Source organism: Chiloscyllium plagiosum, unplaced genomic scaffold (assembly GCF_037043375.1).
Source record: "Chiloscyllium plagiosum isolate Xiang-an unplaced genomic scaffold, Cpla_swu_hap1 HiC_scaffold_12, whole genome shotgun sequence".
Classification (NCBI taxonomy): Eukaryota; Metazoa; Chordata; class Chondrichthyes; order Orectolobiformes; family Hemiscylliidae; genus Chiloscyllium; species Chiloscyllium plagiosum.
This window is the reverse complement of record NW_028270150.1, coordinates 21,040,726-21,057,906: the sequence shown is the minus strand read 5'-3', so window position 1 is coordinate 21,057,906 and position 17,181 is coordinate 21,040,726. Positions and strand designations below refer to the sequence as shown.

Sequence of the window (17,181 nt, the reverse complement as noted above, 5' to 3'; positions counted from 1 at the left end):
GCAAAATGCTAGGGGGATCAATTATAAAAGACAGGCTAACAACATTTAGAAAGCATTAATGGAATTGGATAAATCCAACATGGATTTAGAAAAGGCAAATCATGCTGGAAAAAAAACATGTGCCAGAGTATTTTGAGCATTTAGCTAATAAAATTTGTAAAAGAGAACCAGTAGATGTGGTCTATTTGGATTTTCAGAAAGCTTTTGATAAAGTCCCTCAGAAATGGTTAGCGGGCAAAATTAAAGCCCACAGGATAGAGGGCATCACACAAAGAGTAAGAATCATCCAGCATGGATACAGATTCTTCAGTCCAACTTGTCCACACCAAGCAGACATCAGAATATGATCCAGTCCCATTTGCCAGCTTTTGACCCATTCCCTTCTGAACCCTTCATATTCATAAACCCATCCTGAGGGTTTTTAAAATGTTGTAATTGTACCTGCCTCCACCACTTCCTCTGGCAGCTAGTTCTTTACACATGTCACCATCTACACCAAAAAAGTTACCTGTCAGGTCCCTTTTAAATCTTCCCCCTCGCACCTTAAAACTACACCTTCTAGTTTTGGGTTTCCCCTCCCTAGGAAAAAGACCTTGGCTATTCACCCTATCCATGCCCCTCTCAGCCTGTTGGCATGGACCACAAATTAGTTGACAGACAAGAAACAGTAGTGAATAAATGAGTCTTCCCCCTGCCCCGAGGAGCATGCAGTAACGTCTGGGTACCATAAGGATCTGTATCTTGGCCCTAGCTATTCATCATATGAATTATCTGGATGAGGGAACCAAACGCAACATTTCCAAGTTTGCTGATGACACAAAGGGATTGTGAGATGAGAGGAGGATGCAAGGAGACATGATTTAAACAAGATGAGCAAGTGGGCAAACACATGGCAGATGCAATACATGTCAGTGTAACCAACAGAAAGGTATATTACAGTACCAAATGGTGATTTATTGGGAAATGTGGATGGCCTTGTGCACCAGTCAATAAGATCAACAGGCGTTTTCACCCAGAGGGTGACAGGACTCTGGAATGAACTGCCTGGAAGGGCAGTTGAGGCAAGCATCCTGTCTTTAAAAAGTACTTGGATAAGCACTTGAAATGTCATTACATTCAAAGATTTGAGCCAAGTGCTGGAAAGTGGGATTAATGTAGATTTAGAATAAACTTTTCTTTTATGAGTGTAGATTTAGTGGGCCAAGGAACCACTTCTGTAATATATGATTCTATATGTAGCTAGCAATTAGGAAGGCAAATAGCGTAGTGGCTTTATTGCAAGAGGATTTGTATTTAAAACTAGGGATTTTTTTTGCATAGGTAAAAACAATGACTGCAGATGCTGGAAACCAGATTCTGGATCAGTGGTGGTGGAAGAGCACAGCAATTCAGGCAGCATCCGAGGACAGGCAAAATCGACGTTTCGGGCAAAAGCCCTTCATCAGGAATAAAGGCAGAGAGCCTGAAGCGTGGAGAGATAAGCTAGAGGAGGGTGGGGGTGGGGAGAGAGTGGCATAGAGTACAATAGGTCAGTGGGGAAGGAGATGAAGGTGATAGGTCAGGGAGGAGAGGGTGGAGTGGATAGGTGGAAAAGGAGCTAGGCAGGTCGGACAAGTCCGGACAGGTCAGGGGATCGAGTTTCTGGAGGTTAGAAGCTAGGATGAGGTGGGGGAAGGGGAAATGAGGAAACTGTTGAAATCCACATTGATGCCCTGGGGTTGAAGTGTTCCGAGGCGGAAGATGAGGCGTTCTTCCTCCAGGCGTCTGGTGGTGAGGGAGCGGCGGTGGAGGAGGCCCAGCACCTCCATATCCTCGGCAGAGTGGGAAGGGGAGTTGAAATGTTGAGCCACTGGGCGATTTGGTTGATTGGTGCGGGTGTCTCGGAGATGTTCCCTAAAGCGCTCTGCTAGGAGGCGCCCAGTCTCCCCAATGTAGAGGAGACCGCATCGGGAGCAACGGATACAATAGATGATATTAGTGGATGTGCAGGTAAAACTTTGATGGATGTGGAAAGCTCCTTTGGGGCCTTGGATAGAGGTGAGGGAGGAGGTGTGGGCGCAGGTTTTACAGTTCCTGCGGTGGCAGGGGAAAGTGCCAGGATGGGAGGGTGGGTCGTAGGGGGGCGTGGACCTGACCAGGTAGTCACGGAGGGAACGGTCTTTGCGGAAGGCGGAGAGGGGTGGGGAGGGAAATATATCCCTGGTGGTGGGGTCTGTTTGGAGGTGGCGGAAATGTTGGCGGATGATTTGGTTTATGTGAAGGTTGGTAGGGTGGAAGGTGAGCACCAGGGGCGTTCTGTCCTTGTTGCGGTTGGAGGGGTTGGGTCTGAGGGCGGAGGTGCGGGATGTGGATGAGATGCGTTGGAGGGCATCTTTAACCACGTGGGAAGGGAAATTGCGGTCTCTAAAGAAGGAGGCCATCTGGTGTGTTCTATGGTGGAACCGCTCCTCCTGGGAGCAGATACGGCGGAGGCGGAGGAATTGGGAATACGGGATGGCATTTTTGCAAGAGGTGGGGTGGGAAGAGGTGTAATCCAGGTAGCTGTGGGAGTCGGTGGGTTTGTAGAAGATGTCAGTGTCAAGTCGGTCGTCACTGATGGAGATGGAGAGGTCCAGGAAGGGGAGGGAGGTGTCAGAGATGGTCCAGGTAAATTTAAGGTCAGGGTGGAATGTGTTGGTGAAGTTGATGAATTGCTCAACCTCCTCGCGGGAGCACGAGGTGGCGCAATGCAGTCATCAATGTAGCGGAGGAAGAGGTGGGGAGTGGTGCCGGTGTAATTACGGAAGATCAACTGCTCTACGTAGCCAACAAAGAGACAGGCATAGCTGGGGCCCATACGTGTGCCCATGGCTACCCCTTTGGTCTGGAGGAAGTGGGAGGATTCAAAGGAGAAATTGTTAAGGGTGAGGACCAGTTCGGCCAAACGAATGAGAGTGTCGGTGGAGGGGTACTGTTGGGAACGTCTGGAGAGGAAAAAACGGAGGGCTTGGAGGCCCTGGTCATGGCGGATGGAGGTGTAGAGGGATTGGATATCCATGGTGAAGATGAGGCGTTGGGGGCCGGGGAAACGGAAGTCTTGGAGGAGGTGGAGGGCGTGGGTGGTGTCTCGAACGTATGTGGGGAGTTCCTGGACTAGGGGGGATAGGACAGTGTCGAGGTAGGTAGAGATGAGGACAGTGTCGAGGTAGGTAGAGATGAGTTCAGTGGGGCAGGAGCATGCTGAGACAATGGGTCGGCCAGGGTGGTCAGGCTTGTGGATCTTGGGAAGGAGGTAGAACCGGGCAGTGCGGGGTTCCCGGACTATGAGGTTGGAAGCTGTGGGTGGGAGATCTCCTGAGGTGATGAGGTTCTGTATGGTCTGGGAGATGATGGTTTGGTGATGGGGGGTGGGGTCATGGTCAAGGGGGCGGTAGGAAGAGGTGTCCTCGAGTTGGCGTTTGGCTTCAGCGATGTAGAGGTCAGTGCGCCAGACTACCACTGCGCCCCCTTTGTCCGCTGGCTTGATGGTGAGGTCAGGATTGGAGCAGAGGGATTGGAGGGCTGCGCGTTGTGAGGGTGAGAGGTTGGAGTGGGGGAGGGGGGTCGACAGGTTGAGGCGGTTAATGTCCCGGCGGCAGTTGGAAATGAAGAGGTCGAGGGCAGGTAATAGGCCAGCGCGGGGTGTCCAGGTGGATGCAGTGTGTTGGAGGTGGGCGAAGGGGTCCTCGGAAGGTGGGCGGGAGTCCTGATTATGAAAGTAAGCTCGGAGGCGGAGGCGACGGAAGAATTGTTCGATGTCACGGCGTGTATTAAATTCATTGATGCGTGGACGGAGGGGGACGAAGGTGAGTCCTTTGCTGAGGACTGATCGTTTGTCCTCAGTGAGGGGGAGGTCTGGGGGGATGGTGAAAACTCGGCAGGGCTGGGAGCTGGTGTGGGTGTAGAGCTGGGAGTGGGGTCGGAGCCGCTTACCAGAAAGAAAGAGAGCGCGAGACAGAGAGCAGTGGAGGCTCACTGGGCTGACATCAGGGATAGCAGAACTGTCGTATGAAAGAGATTGACTTGACTGGCCCTGAATGTATTAGAGTCAAGGAGGATGGCAGTGGGAATTTAATTAAAATTTCAACAGTGCTGGACAAACTTTGGGGTGGCACGGTGGCTCAGTGGTTAGCACTGCTGCCTCACAGCACCAGGGACCCAGGTTCGATTCTGGCCTCAGGCAGCAGTCTGTGTGGAGTCTGCACGGGTTTCCTCCGGGTGCTCCAGTTTCCTCCCACAGTCCAAAGGTGTGCAGGTCAGGTGAATTGCCATGCTAAGTTGCCCATAGTGTTAGGTGCATTCATCAGAGGGAAACAGGTCTGGATGGGTTACTCTTCGGAGGGTCGGTGTGGACTTGTTGGGCCGAAGGGTCTGTTTCCACACTGTAGGGAATTTAATCTAAAGTCAGGAGGATGTTCCCCACTTGGGGAAAAACAGGGGACACAAGATAAAAGGCCCAAAAATAAAGAAATATTGCTTCAATTAAAGGGCAGTGAATCTGTGAAATTCTCTACCACAGAAAGCTGAAGGCCATGTGAATGAAAAGACAGAATTTTTTTCTAGATTTTAAAGACATTAAGGAGTAGGGGGACAGGCAGGAATAGGATATTGAGAATGAGGATCAGCCACGGTCATATTGAATGGAAGGAAATACTGTTCATAGTTTCTAATCATTTAGTACATCAGCCATTTACTTTACTTTCTTAAGCAAATTTCCTTTTTCCTAATCAGCCTATACCTCCCACCATTCTTTTACAGATATCTAAAATCAACTAGATTTGACATGTTGGAACACACATCTAGGCCAGATGAGACTTCAACTCAGGCCTCCTGGTCAAGAGATTAGCAATGCACCACAACAGTATGCCTTTAAAATTTTAGGATTGTCTTTATGTTGGGCTGTCAGTCTCTATTCATTCTCCCTCTCTGCTTCTCTTTTTGGGTTTTGTCATTTCTCCTGTGAATCTTCTTTATTCAACCTGGTTATCAATAGCATTTACCTGTACTACCTGATCTCTATGATTCCTATCTCTATGTCATCCAAGCAGCTCTGGATTTGTTTGTCATTCCTTTCCCTTTTAAAGGAATCTATCTTGACTGCAAACAATTCTTAAATCAATCCACTGACAATAGTGTACTACACAAACAATACACATTAACTTTCCAGTTACATTTTACACTGCAATTTCATCCTTTTCATGGTGGAAGAAAAACATTCTAGCACGTTTTCCTAGGATCTCACTGGAGTTTTTAGATTTGACATCCATGATTAAATTCTGCATTTCACTACAGACTTTCGCCAAAGTGGCAGCTCATCACTTCAGTGATAAACTGCTAACATCAGTTAATTAAAAACTGTAATGAAAGCAGATGCTACAGATCCAAAATAAAAGAAACACTTTCTTGTTAGAACATCAGAGTCATATTTGGCTTAAAATTCTAACTCTTGCGCTTTCTCTCGATAGCTAGACCCAGGTTTATTTGGGCATCTTGTCTTTTTCATTAAAAACTGGATTTCATTTACATCAGAATCATGACATTCTAGCAAAATAACAAACAAAATTGAGAGTGGGGGGGGGGAACTGCAAAAATAATGCAGATTGTCAACAATAAAGAGGTTTGATACACTTGGGAAAACAAATTGAGTCTTGTGATACATTTTACATTTAAATGTAACTGATCTTGTTTTAATGATATTTGAAATGTCAAAATGGTTCCAATGATAAAAATGGGATTAAAAAGGGTTTCTAAAACAAAACAAATAACTGTAGCCATTGGGAGATCTGAATCACACCAAAACGGAAATTGCTGAACAAACTCAGCAGGTCTGGCAGCATCTGTGAAGAAAAAGCATAATTAATGTTGAGTCCAGTGACCCCTTCACAGTTCTGTTAGATCTGCTGACTTTCTCCAGCAATTTGTCTTCATGTTTTTAAAGGTCATCTAAGGAACCAGAAGGAAACAAATACTAAAAAGACTAAAACGACGAATTGTGAATGCTAAAGATCTGTACAAAGCAAAACAGAAATCGCTGCCACACCTCTTGAATTTTTGTTCTCGTCTGTGAAGACAAGACGACAAACACAATCAGAAACACACACACTTCCCAGCCCACGTGGGAGACATTAATGACGCACGCGTAGTTTCGGCAATCACGTCCTGGGACGCGCCGACAGCGCATGCGTCAGGCCGTCGAAGGGGCGGCAGGCAACGCATGCGCAACGCCGGCAACCCTCCGCCACACACGAGCTTGAGGCGCATGCGCCTGGACGTTAGGTCGGGTGGCGCACGCATGCGCAGCGGGCTCGGTCGAGCTGCAAACCAACCGCCGCCGCCGATGTGGGAGAGGGGGAGGGGACGAAAACCGCCTCGGAGTTACGTCAGGAGCAGGCCGCATTTTTTTCAGCAGTACAGCTATCTCTCGGTCCTCACTTACACACACATACACACAAACAACAGACAACTCTAAACTTCCGGTCGCTCGCAGTTTTTGCACTGACGAAATCCATTCGCTGGATTAACTCACCCTGTGGTTAAGCGGCGCCTCGAACTCGGCCTCTTTCTGTCTTTTCCTCCCTCTGTGCCTGGCCCTGCCCCGGGTTCGGGTGATGATTTTATTTGGTTTAGAATTTGGTGCCGTGCGCCGCCGATGCCGTGATTCCATCCATCTTGAATTTGACGTCATCCCACACTCGGGATGAGGTCACTCCATGGAGCGCTCGTCACGGACGCCGTCTCTTGATTGGCTGGGCTTGCGGGTGGGTGGGACAGAATCCGTCATGTCCGGTCAAGCCCGTCAATCATCGGCAATGGGCCTGCTCTGTGCTCTTAAAGGCAACCCAGTCTCATTTCTTTGTATTTCGATCCAGTGACATTAATTTATATTTCTCTTTCTGATTACCGGTGCTCTTAGTATATACGCAAACAGACGGCATTTTGTCTGGTTTGCCACCCAATAGGAACATATTTCTTTCAAATCAACCTGTTCAGAGATGTAACAATGCAGACATTGGAACAGGGGCAGGACATTCAACGCTGAGAACCTGTTCTACCCTTCAGTGAGATTTTGGCTGATCCATAGCCCAACTCTGTATACCTGAAAATTGTAAGTTTGCTTGCTGAGCTGGCAGGTTTGCTGCTTTCGGAAGTTACATTACCATGCTAGGTAACACCATCAATGAGCCTCTGGTGAAGTGCTGGTGTTCTGTCCCACTGATGATGTTATCTAGCATGGTGACAGAATGCCTGATAACCTGCCAGTTCAGCGAGCAAACTACAACCTGAAAGTCAAGCTGAGCTACAAATCTCAAAAATCCATACACCTGACTTCAACCCATATCCCTTAATGTCTTAACAAAAAATGGAAAAGCCCTGTGCATATACAGGATCTGTTCAGATGAGAAATGCGATGGATACTGAAAGATTTTGAAGGAACCTCTCATAAGATTGGCATAAGATGCTCAACTCATTGATTGCCAGTTCCCAATGTGCCACAGTGAAAAACCACAACAACCTCCTCAGAAGACAGCCACAGGATACGACTGATAGAGTGAGAAAGTATGCCATGTTCTTCACAGCCTTCAACATGTAATTGATGATGACGAGCATCTCGCCAAACTCGTCTCTACATTCAAACAATCGCTAAACCTTAAACAGACCATCGTTCACAGCAAACTACACAGCCTTCAGGACAACACAGGCCACAACACCACGTGACCCGACCACAGCAACCACTGCAAGATATGCCAGATCATTGACATGGATACGTGGGAACACCACATGGCAGATACTCACGTGACTTGGTAACATTGTCTATCTCTTATGCTGAAGGTAAGGATGCCCCAAAGCACGGTATATTGGCAAGACCATGTAGATGCTATGGCAATGAATGAATGGACACTGTGCAACAATTGCCAGACAAGGTTGTTCCTCCCAGTCGGGGAACAGGTCAGCAGTCAAGGACATTCAGCCCCTGACCTTTGGGTAGCCGTCCTCCAAATCTTCAAGATATACAACAATGCAGAATGGTTGAGCAGAAACTGATAGCCAAGTTCCATACCCATGAAGATGGCCTCAACTGTGATCTTGGGTTCATGTCATGCTACATGTGATCCCACCACACTTCTGTATCTGTAAAATCTTCCTTACTGCCCTGTTGTGACACCATCATCGTGATAAATTGTTATGAAATCTCAACCTTAATGAGTTTGTACAGTTTTGGATTACTTATTACTTTGATTGGACCCTTGGCATGCAACTCTTATACCTATTATGTCATTGCAATAATTTGGTTTGTTTGCAGCACCACCTTATTTTTAGTTTCTGTAATTATCTCTGCCTTGTTTAGTTAGATTAGAGGTCATCCCTTTGCTTGTTATTCAGCTGTTCACACTTTACTCACACCACTTGACACTCTTAATTTCTTGCAGAGACGTATTATTTGGCCTGCCGACACTCCCACTCACACCATTTGTGATAGGGAATGAAATCTTATGCCGATCGTTTAACAAAATCGTCGGGAGTTGAGACCTTAAGTATTAACAAACTTTGTTCATGGCCTGGGAAGTACACCTTCCTTAAGAGAAATATGATGTAGTCCAACAAAATACAGATTGCCACAGGTTATATAGTATATCATAAGCACACCGACAGTTAATTACACAACCTGGGGCAGTCATAAGGTTACCAAAGGGCAATGGTCAGTTAGTGCAAGTGCTACATACATATAGCAAGACTACATTTCTCAAATCTGTAAATGAATGTTATCTTCTACTGCAGGTTCACACTGGGCAGAAACAGATAATTAGTACAATAGACAATTCATCATTTATGAGGAGAAAGTGAGGAATGCAGATGCTGAAGATCAGAGTTGAGAGTGTGGTGCTGGAAAAGCACAGCAGGTCAGGGAGCATCCAAGGAGCAGGACAATCGATGTTTCAGGTATAAGCCCTTCATCAGGAGCGAGGCTTGTGAGCCAAGAGGGTAGAGAGATAAATGGGATAAATCCCCCTGGCTCACAAACCTCATTCCTGATGAAGGGCTTATTCCAGAAACGTTGATTCTCCTGCTCCTCGGATGCTCCCTGACCTGCTGTGCTTTTCCAATACCACACTCTCGACTCCAGTTCATCACTTATGACCGCAGAACTGGTCTGGGGCTGGAGGAGCTGAATGTAAACTTGCAATTACATGGTCATTTCTTGAAAAAATCAAATTCCATAGCTTATTTGAGAATACATCTTAAAATATCATAAAATATTCATTGTGTTAGCAGTCTGTGACAAAATGGCTTCTTCATGATTTTATGTCAAGGCTTGGGCAAGGCGTTTTCTTCCACAATTTGTATGATCTTCTGATCTTTTAGCCCATTGATCTGTCTCTGTCTTAAATTCTGTGCCTGTGTACCTCTCTGTCACTTTACCTGACGAAGGGCAATGCTCTGAAAGCTTGTAATTTTAAATAAACCTGTTGGACTGTAACCTGGTGTCACTGACTTCCAGCCTTGTCAAAAAAAAATCCACTTCAAATTCACTTGAAATGATCTAACATCCACTGCTGTTTACAATGCAGGTCTGGAGCAGGTGGAGCCTGAACCCATGCCTCATGGCTCAGAGGTAAGGATCTCCAAAGTTAAAAATCACACAATACCAGGCTATAGTCCAACAGATTTATTTGGAAGCACTAGCTTTTGGAGCGCTGCTCCTTCATCAGGTTGTTGTGGAGTATAAGATCCTAAGACACAGAATCTTGTAGGGATCTACAACTTCTTCAGGGATGTTATGACACATGTGATTAGAACCCGAGCCTCTTGGCTCACTTACCACTGCACTATGAGAGTTCTCTGCAATCTCATCACAGCTGATCATCCAACTCAGTAGTCACTAAACCCGAAAAGTCCACTCAGTTTTCTCGCCTTACAGATGCTGCCAGACCTGCTGAGTTTCTCCAGCAATTTATGTTTTTTTTAATATGTTTCAGACCTCCAGCATCTGCAGTTCTTTGTTTTATTTTATTACTTTATTCCTGCTTTGTCCCCATGCCCTTTGATCCCTTTGTGGCGAAGAACTCTAACTCCTTCTTGGAAACATTTAATGTTTTGGCCTCAACCAATTTCTGTGGCAGAGAATTCCACAGACTTACCACTCTATGGTTGAAGAAATTTTTATCTCCGTACCAAATGGCATACCCCATATACTTAGATCTGCCCTATCATCAGTGGTTCCTGCAATGGACTTTTTCAAGGCCCTTAGATTTTAAAATATCATTCATGGGATGTGGGGATGTCACCATTGGGGCCAGTATTTGTTGCTCTGGAGGAAATGATGGTGAGCCGCCTCCTTGAACTGCTGCATTCCATGTGCTGTAGTTAGATCCCAAAGAACCTGAGAGGAAACTCTATTCCTCCTGTAAGTTTCTTGGGATCCCTCTCCAACCCATTCCATTCCTATTGCAGTAGTGTGTGAATGCATCATATCAGGATATGCTGGGGCCTGACAATAAGATACCAATAGTTTGTCAAGGCACATTCAAGTTATAAACATTATTTTTTGAGTGAAGGAGTACCAACAAATTTTGAGGTCATACTTGATCTAAAGTCAACACTGGGAGAGAAAAGTGAGATATGAATTCTGGACTGGGAAAGGAGGTGTAAGAGAGAAGCAAAAATAAGAGCATAAGAAATAGGGGCAGAAAGCAGGCCATTTGTTCCCTTGATCCAGTTCTGCCATTCAAAACTATCTGACTGTGCCCCCCAGATTTGGGCCGCAAAATGGCTCAGTGGTTAGCACTGCTGCCTGTAAATGCAAGAGACTTGCATTTGATTCTAGCCTTGCGTGACTGTTTGTATAGAGCCTGCACATCCCCCCTGTGTCTGTGGATTTCCTCTGGGTGCTCTGGTTTCCTCTGGGTGCTCTGGTTTCCTCCTTCAATCCAAAGATGTGCACGTTAGGTAGATTGGTCGTGCTAAATTGTCTAGGCATGTTTAGGTTAGGTATGGGAAAAGCGGCGTTAAGGGGATGTGTCTGGGTGGGATGCTCTTCAGAGGGTTGGTATGGACTTAATGGACTGAATGGCCTGCTTCCACACTGTAGGGTTTCTATGATACGAGCTCCAATTTTCTGCCCGATCCCCTTCTCATACCTGCTCCACTCTATAACCCTTGATTCCTGCATTGATGAAAATATTTCAAACAGAATTCCAGAGATTTACAACGTCTCTGATGTGAAAAATATCTCCCATGAACTGGAGGGAAACATTCACTCCATATCTACCCTATCAAATCCCCTCAGAATGCTGTTTGTTTCAGTATGATCATCATTTATTCTTCCAAACTCCAGTAAATACCAGCTGAGCCTGCTCCACCTTTCTTTACAAGAATCATCTCAGACCCTTCTCTGAAACATTTCCAAGGACAATTATATATGATCTTAAATAAAGAGTTTAGGAGACAATGCTCCAGGTGCAGTTTCACCAATTACCTGTACAGTTGTGAATATTCATGTATTTGTGATAATAGGTTAGGATTGGAAGGTTCATACTGGCAAGAATTATATCCTTTAACATTCCAACCATTGTCAATTGGTAGTTCATTTCAAGCACCTATGCTACATGCAATTACATTTTTACAACAATTACAGGAGTATCACTGATTAATCAAAAAAAATGCTGAATACATGTAATCCAGTAGATTACCTGAAGAGACAACTGTCCAATACCAGTAGCCTATGTACTGATGTCAAAAGCTATTTGATGAGTAACGTATGCCTGCTGACATCACACTAAGCAAACTGGGATGATTTCATTATTTAAAACCTTTTAAATTAATGAGAAATTAAGTCCAAGTAGGCTTGTCGTTTTGGGCAGTGCACTTAAAACTGGGAATGGAGAAGTACATTTATAAGCCTTGAGCAAAATTAGAGATAAGAAGAATTTCCTCCACTCCTGAGAAACAAAGATAGCAGATTTGTGGCAAAAATTCAATTAATTTTGGGTCAGTTAAAAACAGAATTTGAGCCACAGTTGTTGAGAATGTGTGTTTATAGAGGCATTAACTGATCCATGTGATTAGAGTGGAGTTGGGAAGGAAGAGAAGCCAAGGCAAGTGGGTAGATACAATGACAGAAGTGAACTTGAATGGATTGTGGATCCAATCAGCTAAATGTTGGTCACAATGTCATTATTTTCCTTTCAATATTTGTATTTAAAAATAATGTAAACAAGCATGGATGCTGGAGATCTGAAGCAAACAAAAAATAGAAATTGCTGGAGAAGTTCAGCACATCTGACAGCATCTGTGGAGAGAAGCAGAGTTAACATTTAGTGACCCTTCTTCAGAACTATATTTATATTTTTAAGTTGGGGTTGCTGTGGAACCAGGATTTGAGGTCTGATTGTTAACTTATTCCTTGATTATATTTATTGACTATTTGAATAACTAGTAACTATTGTCACCATATCAGAAGGTAACAGAAATTTATGGGCAGCACAGTGGCACAGTGGTTAGCACTGCTGCCTCACAGCACCAGAGACCCGGGTTCGCTTCCCGCCTCAGGCAACTGACTGTGTGGAGTTTGCACATTCTCCCTGTGTCTGCGTGGGTTTCCTCCGGGTGCTCCGGTTTCCTCCCACAGTCCAAAAATGTGCAGGTTAGGTGAATTGACCATGCTAAAATTGCCTGTAGTGTTAGGTGTAGGGGAATGGGTCTGGTGGGTGCGCTTCAGCGGGTCGGTGCAGACTTGTTGGGCCGAAGGGCCTGTAATCTAATCTAATCTAAAGTCTTCCACCAGAGACAGTGATACTAATTGTAGTCCTGCAATACCAGTATCTTGTCTGCCATTAATTAAGTAGACAAGAACTACCGATCAACTTTCAAAAGGAGAGGGTTAAACTTCCTGTTCCTCAGATAGAATTGAAATATATGGGCAATACATCAAAATGATGTGGAGCCTGTACAGAGTAGATGGGGAGAAACTGTTCCTACTGCCAGAAGCATCAATCAGAGGACATCAACTGAGGACAAATGCCTGAGGATGTAATGACAGTAGACTTAATCATAACTATCAAGTGGAATTGAATGTGTTTGTGGGGAAATGTTCCAGAGTTATAGGAAACAAAATGTGTGTGTGTGTATGTGTGTAGCTGATTTTCATAGAATCCCTATAGTGTGGAAACAGGCCATTTGGCCCAACCAGTCCACACCAGCCCTCTGAAAAGTAACCCACCCAGAACCATTCCACTTCACATTCCTGAACACTATAGGCAATTTAGTATGGCTAATTCACCTAACCTGCACATCTTTGGACTGTAGGAGGAAACTGGAGCACACAGAGGAAACCCACACATATATGGGGAGAATGTGCAAACTCCACACAGACAGTTGCCAAAGACTGGAATTGAACCCGAGTCCCTGGCACTGTGAGGCACCAGTGAGAACTATTGAGTCACCATGGCTCCCATCATCTTTCTCACTGGAACTTTACAGTCATGATTGACTAGCCTCATTTTGTACCATCCAATGATTCAATATTGACATCAGGCCTATAGAGCATTAATAAAGGTTCCAGGTTCTCTTCGGACTGTCCCTTCATCAAACTTTTCTCAAATTCTTCTCTAAATCCAACTATCTCACTTTCTTAACTCCGACCTATTAGCCTAAGAACATGGTTATCCCTTCTCAATCTCCCATTTGGTTCAATTTCTCTTTTCCAATAGGATTGGTGTTGAGTCCTCTGTTGTTTGTTATTTACATAAATGCTTTAGAAGAGAATATAGGAGGTATGGTTAGTAAATTTGTAAATGACACCAAAATTGGTGGTATAATGAACAGTGAAGAATGTTATTTATGAGTATAATGGGATCTTGGCCAATTACAGTCAATGATTGGGCCCTTGGGAGTCTTGTTGAAATGAGAGGCAACATCCTGGTAAATCTCTTCGGAACCCTCTCCAGCTTAATAATATCCTTCATGTAACAGGGTGACCAGAACTGAACACAATAATCCAGAAGAGGCTCACCAAAGTCCTGTATAATCTCAATTTAATGTCCCAACTCCTAAACTCAAATATCTGAGCAATGAAGGCAAGCGTGCTAAATGCCTTCTTAACCACCGTATCTATATGTAATACAAACTTCAAAGAATGTTGTACTTGAATTTTGGTCTCTCTGTTCAACAACATTGCCCAAGGCCTACTTTTAATTGTATAAGTCCTGTCCTTGTTTTTTAACAAAATGTAATACCTTGCATTTATCCAAACTAAAGTCCATTTGCCACTCCTCAGTCCATTGACCCAGTTGATCAAGATCTCTTTGTAATAATAGATAACCTTCTTCACTGTCCACTGTACCGCAAATTTTTCTGTCATTCACAAACTCACTAACCATGCCTTGAATACTCTCATCTAAATCATTTATGTAGATGATAAACAAAAGTGGATCCAGCACCGATCCCTGTGGAACACCGCTGGTAATAGGCTTCCAGTCCAAGGAACAACTACCACCACTCTCTGCCTCCTGCTGTTAAGCCAATTTTATATCCAATTTGTAAGCTCACTCTGAATCCCATGTGGATTAGTGGAACCATGTGGAACCTTGTCAAAGGCTTCACTAAAATCCAGTAAATAACGTCTATCGCTCTGTCCTCCTCAAACTTCATGGTTACTTCCTCAAAAAACTTAATTAAATTTGTGAGACACGATTTCCATCGCACAAAACCATGTTGACTATCCCTAAACATTCCTTGCTTCTTCAAATGGGGGATGCAATGGCCTCGTGGTATTATTGCTAGACTGTTAATTCAGAGATTCAGGTAATATTCCCACCATGGCAGAATTTGACTTCAACAAAAATCGGGAATTAATGGTGTAATGATGACCATGAATCCATTGTCGATTTTTGGAAAACCCTACCTGGTTCACTAGCATCCTTTAAGGAAGGAAACTGCCATCCTTACCAGGTCTACCTTTATGTGACTCCAGACCCACAGTAATGGGGTTGACTCTTAACTGCCCTCCGGGCAATTAGGGATAGACAATAAATGTTGACCTACCCAGCAACATCCTCATCCCATGAGCTAATTTTAAAAAATGCATAAAAATCCTCTCTTTCAGAATCACCTGCAACAGCTTACCCACCACTGAAATCAAACTCACAGGTATATAGTTCCCAAGCTTCTCTTTACATCCCTTCTTAAACAAATACACATTACCTACGCTCCAGTCATCCGGCACCTCCCCCATTGTTGTAGATGATACAAATATTTCTGCAAGGGGCCTTGCAATCTCCTCCCTAACTCCCCACAACCTCCTAAATCAGGTCTGGTGATTTATCCACCTTCATATTTTCTAAAACCTCCAGCACTTCCTCTTCCTGTTTTCAAAACATTAATATTTATTTCCCTAAGTTCTCTTGCCTCCATTTTTTTCTCTGTAGTAAAACTGATGCAAAATATTCATTTAATACCTCTCCCATCTCATGAGGTTCAACAAAAAGACAACCTCTTTGATCTTTAAAACGCCCCACTTTGTCTTTCTAATTGCTCTCTTGCTCTTAATGTACTTGTAGAATCTCTTAGGATTATCCTTAACTTTAATTGCCAAGGCTATCTCTGGGTGAGACAGGAGATTGCAAGAGAGTTGGAGAGAAATGGGGGAGACAGAAGAGGACAGGAGTAGCTGGAGTAGTTGCAAGATGGGTGGAAGACAGTGAGATCGAGAGGGTTAGCAGATTGAGGGAGGCTGTGTGTTTTGCAGGGGGTCGGATGGGAAGAGACATAGAGAGACAAGCTATAACCAAGGGAGAACAGACACCATGAAAACCTGAATTCACTGCGCAATGAATATTTTCAAATGAATGTTGCCAAAACTGAATGAGAAGACTGAACCAATAATCGTATCCCACTGTTCCACAAGCTATCACAAAATCTGCAACATGCCAACAAGAGCACCAAAGTGACTGAACTGTCCAGCTGACTGATACTCAGGGAAAAAGTGAGGACTGCAGATGCTGGAGATCAGAGCTGAAAAATGTGTTGCTGGAAAAGCACAGCAGGTCAGGCAGCATCCAAGGAGCAGGAGAATCGACATTTCGGGCATAAGCCCTTCTTCAGGAATGAGGACGGTGTGTCAAGCAGGCTAAGATGAAAGGTAGGGAGGAGGGACTTGGGGAAGGGGCATTGGGAATGCGATAGGTGGAAGGAGATTAAGGTGAGGGTGATACTCAGGGACAAAAGCAAATTGACATCAATTTAACAGCATAAGATATTGGAGTAGAAGTAGGCTATTCCGTTGATCAAATCTGCTCAGCCATTCAGTGAGTTCATGGCTAATTTGAAAATTGGTAGTAACTGCCTGGTTAGAATATTGCAGCCTTTGATTGATGTAATGAAAATGCATTGGGTGTGACCCCAACAAACTGGAAGACATGTTCAGAGTGATCGTTTTTTCTTTATGTAGAAGTGCAGAAATTTACCAAAGAACCTCAGACAGCACCCTCCAAACCCATAACCACTTCCATCCAGAAGAACAAGGGCAACAGACACATGGGAACACCACTACCTTCAAGTTCCCCTCCAAGCCACTCACTTTCTGACTTGGAAATGTATTGCCATTCCTTTGATGTCACTGGATCAAAATCCTGGAATTCCCTCCCTAATGACATTGTGGGTCAACCCACAGAAGGTGGACTGCAGTGGTTCAAGAAGACAGCTCACTACCACCTTCTCAAGAGCAACTCGGGATGGGCAATAAATGCCGGCCACATCCCACAAACGAATAAACTAAGTGTGTGTGTCAGTTACTTTGAAAAAGAAAACCTTTTGTTGCTGACCTAAACTTGTTATGCCAATTTAAATGCTGTGGTATATTAGAAATTAATTATTTTCTTGTTTGTTGTTATTTAAGTTGAATTGATGGACAATGATCACTGAGGATATTGATGATTTCTTCCAGTTCTACTTCTTTGTGAGTCAAAGTACCACATGCATCAACATTAACAGTGGAAGTAACGTTACTACGTGCATCACCAAATAAAGTCGTTAGTGAGAATGAGAAAGGACCCCCTGAAAATCAGAACAAAATCCCTGAAAATTAAGAAGTAGCCCTTGATGCTAACAGAACAGGTTCAATTTCTGAACTGACTGAGGTTACAATGAAGGCCCTGTCTTCTCAAC

At 44.3% G+C, this 17,181-nt stretch overlaps 1 protein-coding gene across 2 annotated transcripts in view; it reads right to left on the bottom strand.

Moving 5' to 3' along the window:
- Positions 1-6,818, bottom strand: part of zbtb21 (zinc finger and BTB domain containing 21) — a 62,178-nt gene extending 55,360 nt beyond the window's left edge. Inside the window, exon 1 of one of the 2 annotated variants that reach the window (XM_087992482.1) lies at positions 6,545-6,818. In XM_087992482.1, the coding sequence (XP_087848608.1) occupies positions 6,545-6,703 (159 nt within the window). In that variant the 5' untranslated portion in view covers positions 6,704-6,818. The remainder of the gene's footprint in view (positions 1-6,544) is intronic. The other variant, XM_087992483.1, reaches the window with a different exon arrangement.
- Positions 6,819-17,181: the final 10,363 nt, after the last annotated feature.